This window comes from Lutjanus erythropterus, chromosome 15, assembly GCF_056507025.1.
Source record: "Lutjanus erythropterus isolate fLutEry1 chromosome 15, fLutEry1.hap2, whole genome shotgun sequence".
Classification (NCBI taxonomy): Eukaryota; Metazoa; Chordata; class Actinopteri; order Lutjaniformes; family Lutjanidae; genus Lutjanus; species Lutjanus erythropterus.
This window is the reverse complement of record NC_139331.1, coordinates 36464697-36479217: the sequence shown is the minus strand read 5'-3', so window position 1 is coordinate 36479217 and position 14521 is coordinate 36464697. Positions and strand designations below refer to the sequence as shown.

General features: G+C 37.2%; 1 protein-coding gene across 1 annotated transcript; it reads left to right on the top strand.

The window, feature by feature from the left end:
• The first annotated feature begins 3320 nt into the window (after nt 1-3320).
• On the top strand, nt 3321-10863 carry LOC146314860 (forkhead box protein A2-A-like). The gene is made up of 2 exons (XM_084737278.1): nt 3321-3468; nt 9541-10863. Exons 1-2 carry the CDS (start codon nt 3391-3393, stop codon nt 10696-10698), a joined length of 1236 nt encoding a protein of 411 aa, XP_084593404.1. The 5' UTR covers nt 3321-3390; the 3' UTR covers nt 10699-10863.
• The last annotated feature ends 3658 nt before the right edge of the window (nt 10864-14521 follow it).

Sequence of the window (14521 nt, the reverse complement as noted above, 5' to 3'; positions counted from 1 at the left end):
AATTAAATAAGTGTAATATTCAGTCAATATGAACTTCTCTGTAACAAATTATCTTGTATTATTCTCTGTGAAAAGATGTTAAGGCCATAAAATATTCCATGTTTGCTTTGACCCGAGTACCTAAATTAAAGAAACTAGCCTGTAGTGTTCTGCCTTCAGGAAGACTCAGTGTTTTATTGTCTCTTGATTTGGAACCTTTTTGTTTTTTTCTAAAAGTTCTGCAAATCTTTCTTAGCTTGCGTTCCTTGTGGCCACTCTGCATGCACATTTTTGATTGCTTTGTTTTTTATTTTATGTCACTAAAAATAAAAACACATTCAGACTTGTGATTTCTTTCAGCTGTAGTTGCAGGAGCTCCCCAGTAGATGTCAGCGTGGTCACAGTTTGCAATAAAACAGCTGTTGTTGAGGTTAAACTGGAGATTTTTACCTGCAAAACCTGAAAGAGGAGGCACTTGAGAAAAAGAAGAATCACTAAAGCCAAATCAAATCATTGAAAACATTCATAAAACATGGAAACTAATTAATGAGCAGCCACTTCTGTTTCTTTGGGTCTCTGAGAGAAAACATCAGTCTGTGTGTTTGTGGAAATGTAATTTCCTTCATGTGGACTCAGTTTTCTCTCAGGTGAGTGAACACCTGCTGCAGGTTAGATTATGTGTGGACGCTCTCACAGCGGCGGGACGCCCAGCAGCTGCACACGTCCAAACTGAGAGACAATGTTTGTTCACCTGAGCCACAAACACACCAGTTTACAGCAGAGGAAGAAGTTTGGTGAAAGAAGAAAAAGATAACTTCAGTATTTCTGAACACAAACACAACATTCTTAGAGAATATAACAACACTGTTGGATTATTGTTTGACCGACACATTTGAATGTTTGCGTTTAGCAGTCAAGAGAGAAAGTAACGTAAGTGAACACAAGTACTGATCAGGATGATTAAGACGGGCAGTTCAGTTTGTAGTGATGAAGAAATGTGATTTCTGATATCAGTTTCAGACACTTCAGAAAGCCTCCAACCTGCAGACAAACTCAAACCATGTGAGCATTTTTAAAGCACCGTTTATCAGCTTATCAGCAGAAAATTTCCAGACCAACATGATATATCACTTTAAAGTCTTCATCAGCCAAAACTGACGACATGACATATTATTGTGCATCTCTGCACCGGACGTCATTTTCAGCTGGTTCAACTAAAAATCAAAGTTGACTTAAAGATGTGAGTTCATATTGTGTGGATTTTGGAGGCCCCTTTGGACAAAGGCAGTACACTAATGTTTCCATCTTCATTAACCACAAAATATAATTTCCAAAATAAAATTATGTCAATAAAAATATCCTCCTGCTTCTTTTTAACTGGTTAACAATCGACCCGCTGTAACTTTAGCCTGGACAAAAAAAACAAAACAGACTTGTTTAATCTGATTTGAAGGAGAATCTGATCTAATGGAAATTATTAAGAATCACTAAATATCTGATTATCCCAGCTGCATGCTGGGAATTCTGCTAATACATTGATCAACTTCCTTTTGAAACTTAATTAAATGAGTTGAGTGAATTCACAGTTGTACGTTAATTCAACTCATTAAAATTCAAGCCAACAATAATTCATGTTTTTGCTTTTTTAACTTAATTTTTGTTGGGGTTTTTTGACTAAAACACAACAGACAAGGTCTTCACAGGTGAGGAGAAATGCCTGACCTGTAGACTGAAGATGAAATGAATCTGAGTTACACTGCAGTGTCAAAATCTTTGAGTCCTTCTGTGTCCATGATGTCCTTTAAAATCTAAACGTCTTCATGGTCCTCGACTGTTTCCTACGGAGGAAGACGTCTAACATTCTTTCGCAGCTTTGAAGTCCATCCTGATGGTGAGAAAGAAAATAAAAAGAGGAAACAAACAGATATAGACATCACTTCTGATTCAAATCATTTCCATTTTTTCCAGTAAAATCCACATTTTATGTCTCAGAGAAAAAAGTCAGTTGAAGAACAATTCATGTTTTTAAGTTATAATGTGATCTGAAAATAAAAACTAGAAATTTTAAATGAATTAAACTTGAAAGTAAAACACATGTATTTATGTTAAATATAAAAAGATGAGTTGATCAAAGTCCTGTCTGATGATTTACAGTGTAATAACCATCACAGATGCATGTGTTTAGTTATTGGATCAGTTAGAGACTAAATATAAAGTGGGACTAGATTTGTGTCTCTGCAGAAGAACTCTGAAGAGTCTCAGACTTTGTCTATTCCTTCAGAAAACACATTTGAAGACACTTTTCTAACTTTTATTTTAAAAAAGTGAGTCTCTCCTTTTATGATTTCATCAGATTTCTGCACCAGCAGACGAGCTCAGATCATTTTCTCCTTAAAGTCTTGTGTGACTCTGCGAGAGACACTGAACCACAAAAGGTCAAAATATTTTGGGTCGTTTGACGTCCACACAGGGAGGACAAGTGTGTGCAGAGAGCATGGTGGTCCTCAGCTGTGTGTACCGTCTGTCCTGTCCTCTTTTCAGATTCATCACCAGGTAAATACACCCGGTCACAGCACAAACAGAACAAACCCTGCAGCCAGAGAGGAAGAGGAGGAGGAGGAGGAAGAGGAGGGAGAGCCCAGACAGGCGAATAAAACACTGGACAAAAATTACCTCCAAAACTGTAAAATAACAATTAATCGATGATTGATTAATCGGTTGTCAAGAATTCAATCGATCAAATTCAGCTGAAGTTCACAGCCGCCCCAGTTTTTAATCAGTCAGTAACAATAATCTGGAAAACGACTAATAAAAAAGGATTTTAGTTGAATTTAAGAGAAATAAAAGTTAGAATAGAATCAACAAACTCTTGTTTGCTTATTAGATAAATCATATATTCATTGAATTCGCTGCCCCCCATCCCTGATTTCAAACAGTCTGTGAGCTGTGAAGGAAAATGCTAAAAATTGTTACAATTGCCCCCTGTCTCCCCTACTTTTACTTTACATTTTAAATTCAGAACTTTTCAGCTACTTCTAAGTGTGAGTATATTTTACTACTTTTACTTAAGAAAAGTATCCGAATACTTCCTCCGCAGCTCCTGCCGAAGTGTTGATTGAATATTTAAATCATGAGCTGCACGCGGAGGGCTGGATGGAGGCTTCTGATTGGTTAACCGTCTCCTCCAGCAGCAGTCAGAGCGGCTCACTGAGCAGGAACCGTCCCCGGTCAGTCACAGTCTCTGATCAGGTACACGACCATGAACCAGTCCCGCTTCTGCTAACAGCAGCCCAGGATACAGCTGCGGACAGGCGGGGGACAGGTGGGGGACAGGCGGAGGACAGGCGGAGGACAGGCGGAGGACAGGTGTCTGTCTGCAGCACTTTGGATGAGTTTTTCGGAGGCTGAAAGATGCTGAGCGCCGTGAAGATGGAGGGACACGAGCAGACGGACTGGAGCAGCGGCGGCGGATACTACGGAGAGACGGAGGTCCGTGCAGGGACACCGGGCTGAGTGTCAACTTCTCACCCGTAACATCTGTCCCGAGAGGACATCAACTTATTAACTACATAAACATTTAAATAACATTACTGCACGTTTTTAATGTAGTCTTAATGGTATTTTAGTCTATTTTAACAAGCCTACACAGTTGAATCTACATTTTCTACACAATAACAGGCTTAATTTAACTGTTAATCCGTTTAGAGCTGCAGGAAATGCTAGAAAAAAATCCTTATTGTGATTATTGAGACAGATTTTAACATTTTCGCATCACATTTTCATTTTCACTGGAAAAAAACAGATATTAAACCATGATGACGTGACATTTGTTGGGTTCTGCACTAAAAAAATGTTTTCTTACATCCGGAGAAGAGAATCTGTAGCATCTCTGCAGCACTTTAATGCGGTTTGTCACACGTTTTATTGTTTTATTTAAAAATGGCAGGCTTGATTATCGCACTGTTGCGATTTCGATTATTTTTAACATCAGTTGTGCAGCACTGATCTGTATTTTGCAGTTAGAAATACCATTTCTCACAATTTCTTTTATTTGTGTAGTTCATACAGGCCTATTTTTAAATTAATTGATTATCATTAATTTTATAAAACTTGTTTCAGCAGGAGCTAAATAAATAATTTGGTCTGCATTAAAATGAGAGATTAAAGTGCATTGTAATGTGAATTTTAAGGCAAAAAAGACTTAAAATGCTGTGAAAAAACGAACGGAATGAAATCTGGACAAAAATATTGAAAAAAAAACTTTTAACCTTAACCTTATATAATAGATATTTATTCTAATTTCCAGTGCAGGTTGGCAGGGAATTGTGTTGTGACTTTGTTTTTTCTGGAAACAAATCAAATTAAAATGAAATTTCACTCTCTCTTTACATCTGTCAGATTAACTGAGAGATTATTTGATTTCTGATAGATTAACACCGATCAATATTCATCCCGTCTTTTAATTGCATTAATGAGTTTAGACCAACCTACAGAGAAACGAAGGCCTGATGACCGGAACACTTTATTACACGTTAATAAAATGTTGTTAAATAATGTTCAAAAAATGTTGATATACTTCATTTATCAGTAAAATATTTACTGAAAACATATTTTCTTTTTTCGGTTAAAATATACATTCAGTCATAGTGACTAAAATCAGCGGTAATTTGATTGATTGATAATTTGAATAATTTACTGATTCATATTTAACTGAAATGATGATTGTTTATATTAATAATCGAAGCGTTTTTGGACACGAAACCCCGACTGAGGCGTTCAAGTCCTGCACTTTTATCACAGACACGTTTTCTGTAATCACGTGGTCAGCAGATCAATGTAATAAAAAAAAAACCTTTTGAGATATTATTATTATTATTATTATTATTATTATTATTATTATTATTATTATTATTATTATTATTGTTATTATTATTATTATCTCTTTTGACATATTTCCTCTCATTTCCAGAGCAGAATGACACTGAATCATGTGGAAACTGGTTTGTTCTGGAAACAAGTTTAATTAACTGTAAAATTCTCCTTAAGTTTGTAACTGTGACTGAAAGATTAGGAATATTTGATTTTATGCACTAACAGAATTGACTGAAATGTCTTAAACAGTGTTTTTAAAGGCCTTTAAATGCTATTAAATATATATTAATCTCATCAGAGAAAATATTGACAAAAACTGAGAGAAAATCACAGAGCAACAATGCTGAGTAGGAAAATATAGACCTAAATGTTTTAGAAAATCAAAAATAAAATAAATTTAAATTCTTCTTTTTCTCCTTCTTATTAATAATAAGAATACATGATCATAATAAATAACCACCTTTTGTGAAAAACAATTTGAAAAATGTAAAATATAAAGTGTCTGTTCTTAAGGTGAGTTTTTGTGTTAAATGACTCCTGCGAAAAAAAGAAAGAAAATGGCCAAAAACCTAATCACAGAAGTTGTGATTTTTTTTAATTATAATAAAAAATGTTTGCCAAACATCCTTGTAATGTCCTGCGCTGCTGCAGAGACGTCCTGATCTAAAAATCCTGTTTCAGACGGAAGAAAACGTGTTTAATTGGTTCAGACCAAAACAAATGTCTCCTCATCAAGATTTTAATAATTTCTTTCAGTGAAAAGTAAAATTGTGATGCAAAAATGAATCATGTCGCGGTAACAGTATCTGTTAATCATTTGGCTTTGATGAAGAACAAAGACTGAACAAAAAACAAAGAAACTCGTCATCATCAGTATTGAGGACCTGTCCCTCAATAATTACTTATTTCATTATTATTGTAATGATTATTCATTATTATTGACAGCATTAACATATAACCAAAACATTTGGGCCACAGACACCGAGGTCATGTCTCTGTATTTTTATTTATTTGTTTGTTTGTTTGTGTTTGCAGTTTTTCTATAGTTTAAAATGATTCCAGTGTCTTAGATCCAATATTTTTAGTTTTTTTTCTCTGAGCAGTTAAACAATATTCAGAGCTTCAGGAAGAAATAAAAAAAGATTACATATCTGTAATTTACTAATAATTTCAGAGGAAATTTGCTGGAGATAAATATGTAATTAGCTATAAATTTAATTACAAAGTTCTGTGAGTTTAGCGTAGATCTAAAACATTAACCATAAACCATTTAATATTTACTGAGTTTAGTTATTGAATGTCCATAAATAACAAATAGGGTTTTTTGAGAACTTGGACTGATATTTGAGACATCCAGCTTCAGTCGTCTGTAATTTACTCTGCCTCTTAACTGTGGTCTAACTGTTGGTATTAATAATATATTATAAAGATATTAGAGTGGAAACTTTACTGTGTGATCACATACATGATGTTTGGTTCCTTAATGCATCATGCACCGTTTAAACAGCGGTTATGTTTATTAATTAGAGCAAAATATACAGTTAAAAAATCCAGAAAGAACTAGAATTATAAAGAGATACTGAATCACATCTAAAGAGAACAAATTAAGTTGAATTAATCTCTGTGGTTAACTCTGGTTTGGTATAAAAGTACATGTGGACTAATGAGTTGTAATACAGGAACATATAGATATATAGAAGAAATATATTTTTTTAAAAACATCTCCACAATGACATAATGGAGCTGCAACAATTAGTAGATAATCAATTAATGATTTAAATCATTTTAAAAACAAAAATATCAAATATTATCTCATCCCAGTGTCTCAATGTGAGGATTTTCTGCTTTTCTTTGTCTTGTGAGAAGATTTGAGGACGTCACCTGTGGGCTTTTTGGGAAACTGTGATTGTCATTTTTCATAATTTTCAGACATTTTTCAGACCAAACGGTTAAATTAAATATAATATGCAGATATATCAGGGTCATGTTGGTCAAATTTATAAACAGACAAACACATGAATGGATTATTTTGGTTTTTCAGATCAAGCAACTTGATAACTCAATTCATTTGTGTGTTACCAACTGAAGTAATTTTTAAAGTTGGTCCAACAATTCTTTTTTTCAATGAAAATACACCATCATTTAAACGCCACTTAGATTTATTAACAACATATAAGGTTACTTTTAAAAGCTAGAAAAAAAGAGAATCATAAAGGGATTATGGGATATAATGTTGCATATAAAGGGATTCTAATTTAATTAAATTAATCTCTACAGTTAACTCACTTGTTTGGTATAAAAGATGTGGAACAGGTGAAGTAGCCTGATACAGCTAATTTAAGAACATATAAGGTAGATATATAGAAAAAGCATCTCCACAGTGGAGAGAGCTGCAGCAATTTAGGATTTTCTGCTTTTCTTTGTCTTATAAGAAAATAAACTGAATATCTGAAGACGTCATTGAGGGTTTTTGGAAACTGTGAAGTCATTTTTCACAGACTAAAAATTAATCCAGTAATTAAAAAAGTGATCAACAGCTTTAATAAGTGATGAAAATAATCATTACATGTTGCCATAACATAATGCCAAATATAATTTTAAAGGGACAGTTCTACCTCAAAATCAAAAACACATATTTCCTCTGGCCTGTAGTTCTGTTTATCCGTCTTTCATTTTCATGAAATTGCTCACAATAAGTCTGTGGATTGTCTTCAGTAAAAAGCACAAGATAAAAGGAAACATATGTGTATTTGATTTTTCTTTAAGAGTGAATGAAAAGGGAATATTTTTGTTTAATTGTTGGTTTGTTGTGTGTTTGTTTCACTCTCTGTAGTTGTATTCATGTAGGACTGACTGTGATTTTAGTTTTTTTTATTTTTTTTTATTTAAACCAGTTTCATAACCAGGAGGTTGTCAGTTCAAACCTCAGACCTGCAGGAGAAACGTCACAGTGAAGCTGGTTGTACTGCAGCTGTGACTGTGAACAAAGTTTTCCCGTAAAAGAAAAATGTTTCCTCTCAGTGAAACTTATCTGAATAAATAAAGCTTAAAAAAACACACATGTGATCCAGGGGTGTAAAGTGGGGCTGGATGATCTGGCTTATAAATAATATACCAATATTTTTAGACTATTTCTTCATGTATGATTTGTATCACGATATACACATTTTCTCAAAAACAACACAAACCCTAACCTGGGCCAAACAAAATAAAATATCACAATATTTTTTAAACAAATACCTCGATATTACCACATTTTATGGATGACTATTGGTGTTTCACAAAATATTAACATAATGAGATTTTTGATCAATAATAATCAGTAATGTGGAGATAATGGAAAATGTTCAAAGGCAAATAACAGAACAGTCTACTACATTACTACATTACTTTACTGTAACATAACCTTTAAAAGTGGGAAAAGACAAGAATCATCTCATGTAATGATAAAACAATGCCCAAAATGCAGGGAGGTAATTAATTAAAAATACTCAAATTACTGTAATGAAGTATTTGTTTTCAGTACTCATACTTCAGTATGCATTACCAAACATATTCTACTTTTAAAATCATAAAGAAGTACTGAGTAAAATTTGAATTTATTGTCCAAACCTTTCATTTGAGTTTTTGTAGCCAATGAGGCTCAGTGATCACAAATGGACAGATTTTTAAAACAACCCTGAATGCTGCAACTCCTGTGACTGAATGACTGCTATTGATAATGGATTACTCATCAATGATTAAAAAGTAACTAATACTCTGAGTAGTTCAGGAGTAGGGCTGCACAATTAATCACAATTGCAATAGAATAAGGTACAGCAGAGCTGCAGAGATGACCTGAGCTGATAATCTTGTTCTCCAGCTGAAAGGAAACATGTTTGGTTCAGACCTCAATAAATATCACATCATCATGATTGGAAAAGTTTTCAGTGAACGTGAAAATTGATCATTTTGATCTCAATCACTCAGGTGTCCAGAAGGGAAGAAGAGATGTGTGAAAATAAAAAGTCAGCTGAATCTTTTGACACTGAGCTGAATCTAATGTGAATACATGTCACATGTTCTGAGGAAGGGGTCTAGACGTAGGGGCCACTGGCCCCCACTTTGCGCACCTAGCCCAGATTTTTTTGTGCATGTATTACAACTGCACAATCGATCAAAATTTTATCAAAATGGCAATATGGCTTTCTGCTATTTAGGTACAATATTAGTTAAAGACAAAATGTGTCAAAAAACATTTAAATTAATTGAATAAATAATTTTCTGTTGTCAGTCACAGTTTGGTTTGGTTCAGACACAGATAAATATCATGGTTTATGGTTAAAATAGACTTTTGCATCATTACAAAGGCTTTCTGGCTACTGCACAGATGAGAAGTAGCCTATAACAGTACAGTAGTAGTAGCCAATCACAGCGCAGGAGGGTGGGACTAGAAACAAGAGTTTCTCAAATCTCACTAATCTCGGGTTCTTGTTGACTCGAACACTACACAGCTGTGTCAGTTTGTGGCTGCATCTTGTACAGTTTTGACGTTATCAAAATCTCCAGGACCACATTTTGCCATCATGACACACAAATACAGACTCACTAAGTGAGTCACTTTGGCTGTTCCAGCTGGTAATTTGGTCTATTTTTTAAAACGATGATAAAACCAATGTGTTAATAACTTTTCCTGGTTCTGTGTTTCAGTGTTACACCGCGGCGGGCAACATGAACTCCGGTCTGTCCATGAACTCTATGAGCAGCTACATGAGTGCGCCCGCCATGACCGCCACCGGCCACATGAACGCACATTATGTCAACCCAGTCGGGGTCAACCACTCTTCAATGTCTGCAGGGGTGTCGCAGAGCCCCGGGGCGGCGGTGCAGGCCGCAGCGGGGATAACGGGCCTTGGCGCCGCACTGCCACCGGGCATGAGCTCTATCAGCCCTCCGCCGCCGTACGGGAACATGTCGGTGATGAGCCCGGTGTACGGTCAGGCCTGCAGCATCAGATCCAGGGCGGAGCCCAAACCAACGTACCGGCGGAGCTATACGCACGCCAAGCCGCCATACTCGTACATCTCCCTGATCACCATGGCGATCCAGCAGTCCGGCAGCAAGATGCTGACGTTGAACGAGATCTACCAGTGGATCATGGACCTGTTTCCGTTCTACCGGCAGAACCAGCAGCGGTGGCAGAACTCCATCCGACACTCGCTGTCCTTCAACGACTGCTTCATCAAAGTGCCCCGCCTACCGGACAAACCGGGGAAAGGCTCCTTCTGGGCGCTCCACCCGGATTCAGGGAACATGTTCGAGAACGGCTGCTACCTCCGGCGGCAGAAGCGCTTCAAGTCTGCAAAAAAGCCCGGCACAGGTGAGAAGGAGGCGGTGGGGAAGCCGGGGTCAGAGGGCGGCTCGGTCGCAACCTCCACCAGCAGCAGCGGCTCTGACTCCCCGCACTCCCCCTCGTCTCCACCTCCGTCCTCAGATGTGAAGGTCGACCTCAAACTATTACCCTCCAGTCCTGTGCGTGTTCCCTCCCCGCTCGCACACACCCAGCACCTGTTCTCCCACCACCACCACCACCACCACCCGCTGCTGCTGCACGAGGCCGCACACCTGAAACCAGACCACTACCACCCCCACCACCCCCACCACTACTCCTTCAACCACCCGTTCTCCATCAACAACCTCATGTCCGAGCCGCAGCAGCACAAACTGGAGCCGGTGGTGCAGTACGGAGGCTACGGCTGCCCGGTGTCCGGGGCGCTGGTGGCGGCCAAAACCGGCCTGGATCCCGCTCACAGCGACACCAACTACTACCGCGGCGTGTACAGCCGACCCATAATGAACTCCTCCTGAAATAAATCAAGACTTTTTAGAGTGAAAACATTTATAAATGTGAGAAAAGACCTGTAAAGTGTTTTGTGAAAGGCCTGAAGGATTTGAGATGTTTTTCCACATTATTCACCAGTTGTCTTTTGTGTGTTTGTATATGTGCAACAGATAAAAGTCTTTATATGAAAACCTCTTTTTATGTTTGATTTAATTTGTCCTCATTCTATTTAGTACGGAGGGGTGTTACTGCCAGACGTGAGGGAAGAAATGAGAGGAGGAAGAATCTTTTTTAATTCTGCTTTTCAAGAAAAAAATGTAGTAATACTGAGAAAAAAACATTAAGAATACATGGTGGTGCAGTGGTTAGCACTGCTGCCTTACAGCAAGAAGGTCCTGCGTTCGATCACCCAGCTGGCTGGGGCAGGACCTTTCTGTGTGGAGTCCCACAGTCCAAAGACATGCATGCTATTTTGAATTTTAATTAATAATTTTAATTATTTTTAAACACAAAAATGCTAAAACATTCTTTGATTCCAGCACGACAAAAAACAAACTGAATCACATTTAAAATATACAGAAGGATTGTGGAACATAAACAAATATTTCACAGACATCTAAACATATTTGATGAAATCACTTTTCACCAGCTCTAAAAATGGAAGCAGCAAGTATAAAATGCATGCTTCAGTGATAATCAATCCATGCATAACCAAAGAGCCGATCAATATTAACTGATCGTGACGTTAATCTTTCACAGATGAGAGAAGAATGACAAACAGACTGTTGTTGGATAAGAAGGAAATAATTTCCAGTTTTAAAGACGGCGGAAACGGGCCTGTGATGGATTAATGAGTGAGACCAGGCTGAAATGTGGTTTACAGGCTATTTAAAGGGATAGTTCACCCAAAAATTAAAATTCAGTCATTTTCTATTTGCAGAATCTCCCAAACAACTAAAGTGAATGGTGACCAGTTTTCAAACATAAAAAACAACAGAATAAAAATATTAAATGTCTCCATACTGCTCGTCTGGTGTAATCCAAGTCTCCTAAAGCCCCAACACACCAAGATGACTTGAAAGACGTCATTTCCACCATGTTTTTAACTGAATCTTCACTGTAGATCTTTAGTTTGGAGCTATGTTCACGTGCGCGTGCACACAGTCACACCACACACCAAGTTCAGACATGAGAACGTGACAAAACATGTTTAGACCCGTCTTCACCAGCCGACAGAAACCAAAGTTGACCTGAACGGTTTCGGGTCAGATTGAATGAAAGAATAAAACTGCGCTCCTCCCAGCTGCTGAGAGTCTGACTCTTAGAGCGAAGCTGCAGTGAAATGACACCGGGCAGGTTTTCACGAGTCGTCTGTGAAGCTTTCAGAGAAATAAAGTCTGCAGACACACGAGGTTGTTCATTAACTTCACACACAGAGATCAGTGCATGCAGACACACATGACACCAGCTCATGTTGAATATTAAACACTTCAACCTGTTCTGGTGCCAGAGTTTCAGTTCACTACAGCCAGGAATTAAAAGTAAACACATGAGAGCTGTTTGAAGTTATAATATAGGAATTAAACAGGAATGTATTTTTTGTGGTGGATTAACTCTGATGTATTTTTCACACTAAATGACTAACGCCTACAATTTAAAAATACATTTGAACAAAAAGGATGATACACTACCACGTACCCACACAACAACACTTCACAAGTCTCACAACACCAGGTCTCAGTGAAACCAGCTACGTTTACAGGTGTCAGGTCATTATCAGGAAAAAACGCTCCATTGGGTCGAAATTTCAACATTATTTTGCCTTTAAATCAGAAAAGAGGAACAACATCACAGTACAGTGACAGTTCTGCCTTCAGCTGTAAAAATATTGACATCATCCAAGAACTCAACATGTAACTTAAAGAAATATTTAACCTACAGGAAGAACCAAACATTAATGTTAGCTACACAGACTAACTGCTAGCTGTAGCTACGCAGAGCAACAGCTAATGTTAGCTACACAGACTAACTTCTAATGTTACCACTAAGGTTAGCTACACAGATCAAACGCTAATATTACCACTCATGTTAGCTATACAGACCAACCACTAATACTAGCTACACCTAGCAACCACTAATGTTACCTCTCATGCGAGCTGCACAAACCAATCACTAACGTTAGCAACACAGACCAATTGCTCATGCTAGCTACACAAACCAACTACCAATGTTAGCTACACAGACTAACTGCCAACTTTAGCTACACAGACTATCTACTAATATTAGCAACAAAGACCACAGTTAAAATTAGCTACACAGACTAACCGCAAATGTTAGCTACACAGATAAACAACTAACTGTAGCTATACAGACTAGTCATGAATGCTAATGTTAGCTAAGAGCTTTTTTAAAGAGTTTTACATGGCTACATTGTGAGTGTACAAGTAAATGTATTTCTGAGTTAAAATAAAGGTTGAATGAATGAATGACAATTAAAATGAAGAACTGAAACAGGATAATACAGAATATACAGTATATATGTGATGTTTTATAGGGAAATGTCACTCATGGGGATGTTTAAAGGGAAAATGACAGTAGAAAACAGAGGACAGATCAGTGTTGAGGTGTGAGGAGCTTCTCTGGACTCGCTGCCTCGCTGAGCGTCTGTTTGCTCAAGAAAGCAATCAGCCTGTTATGAATAATAATGACCTTTTTCTGACCAAGAATAATGGGAAGGCTGCATGCCGAGCGACTCCGGGTCAGAGCTTAGCCAGCGATGCTGTGTTTGGACAAGGAGCTTTTACCACACACACACACACACACACACACACACACACACACACACACACACACACACACATACACACACACAGATGCATACATATGAGGGATGTCCTTACTTAGGATTTGCTCTGTCTGCACCATTATTCCTACAGTGCTGCACAAAACCTGCACGACATAAAACCAGGAGGCCTTTTAACACATAATTCTCACAATAGTCTAACAAATATATGTGTATTTTAGGGTTGCAAATCATAAACACTCTCCTCAATCGATCATGTTTATATTAGCAATCAATTTATCGATTAATTGCTATAAAAACAACAAAAATGTCTGTCTCTTTCCCCTTCAATCAAAGCTATATTTCCACAGTGACATACTGCGTATTCTCTAACAGCACTGTGAATCATATAAAAACATAAATGCCTATATATTAAATCTATATGATGATAATCTCTATAATATTTTATATTTCACTCATATTTGATTCTCTATTATTGTTGTTATTCTTGTGTTACTGTAACATTGGAGCAACCTGGCTTAAGAATTTCCTTTGGAATTAATAAAGTCTAATAAATCTTATCTTATTTCAGATCTTTATTTGATAGTAGATCAATTCAGTTTTACTTAATTCTTAATAACCAATAATCGATTGGTCGGTGCAGTTGTTGTGGGATGTCACACAACTTCTTCCTTCTTCATGAAGTCAGGTTTGATGAGGTAACTCCGACTTCAGGGTGATTCAAGAGCCCTCCGCTTCACGTCGGGATCATGCACCATCCTGTCAGGGTTTATTTCACAATGACCTGCTCATTGTACATTATCCCTCTCTTATTACGTGGATTTGTTGAATACTTGATTCTGATTGGTCAGTTATAGCATTCTAAGGTCTATTATTTCTGCATAACAGACCGAACGGGGAGGGAAGGAAAACACTTTGCTTTAAACCTCTATCCTTTGAAACTTCAGTTAAAACATTAACAGCTGGAGGGGAAATGTAAAGATTTGGGACTGAGTTCGGTGCTGTAGCAAAAATCAAGAAGAGTAACTTTATGTGTGATTTGTAAT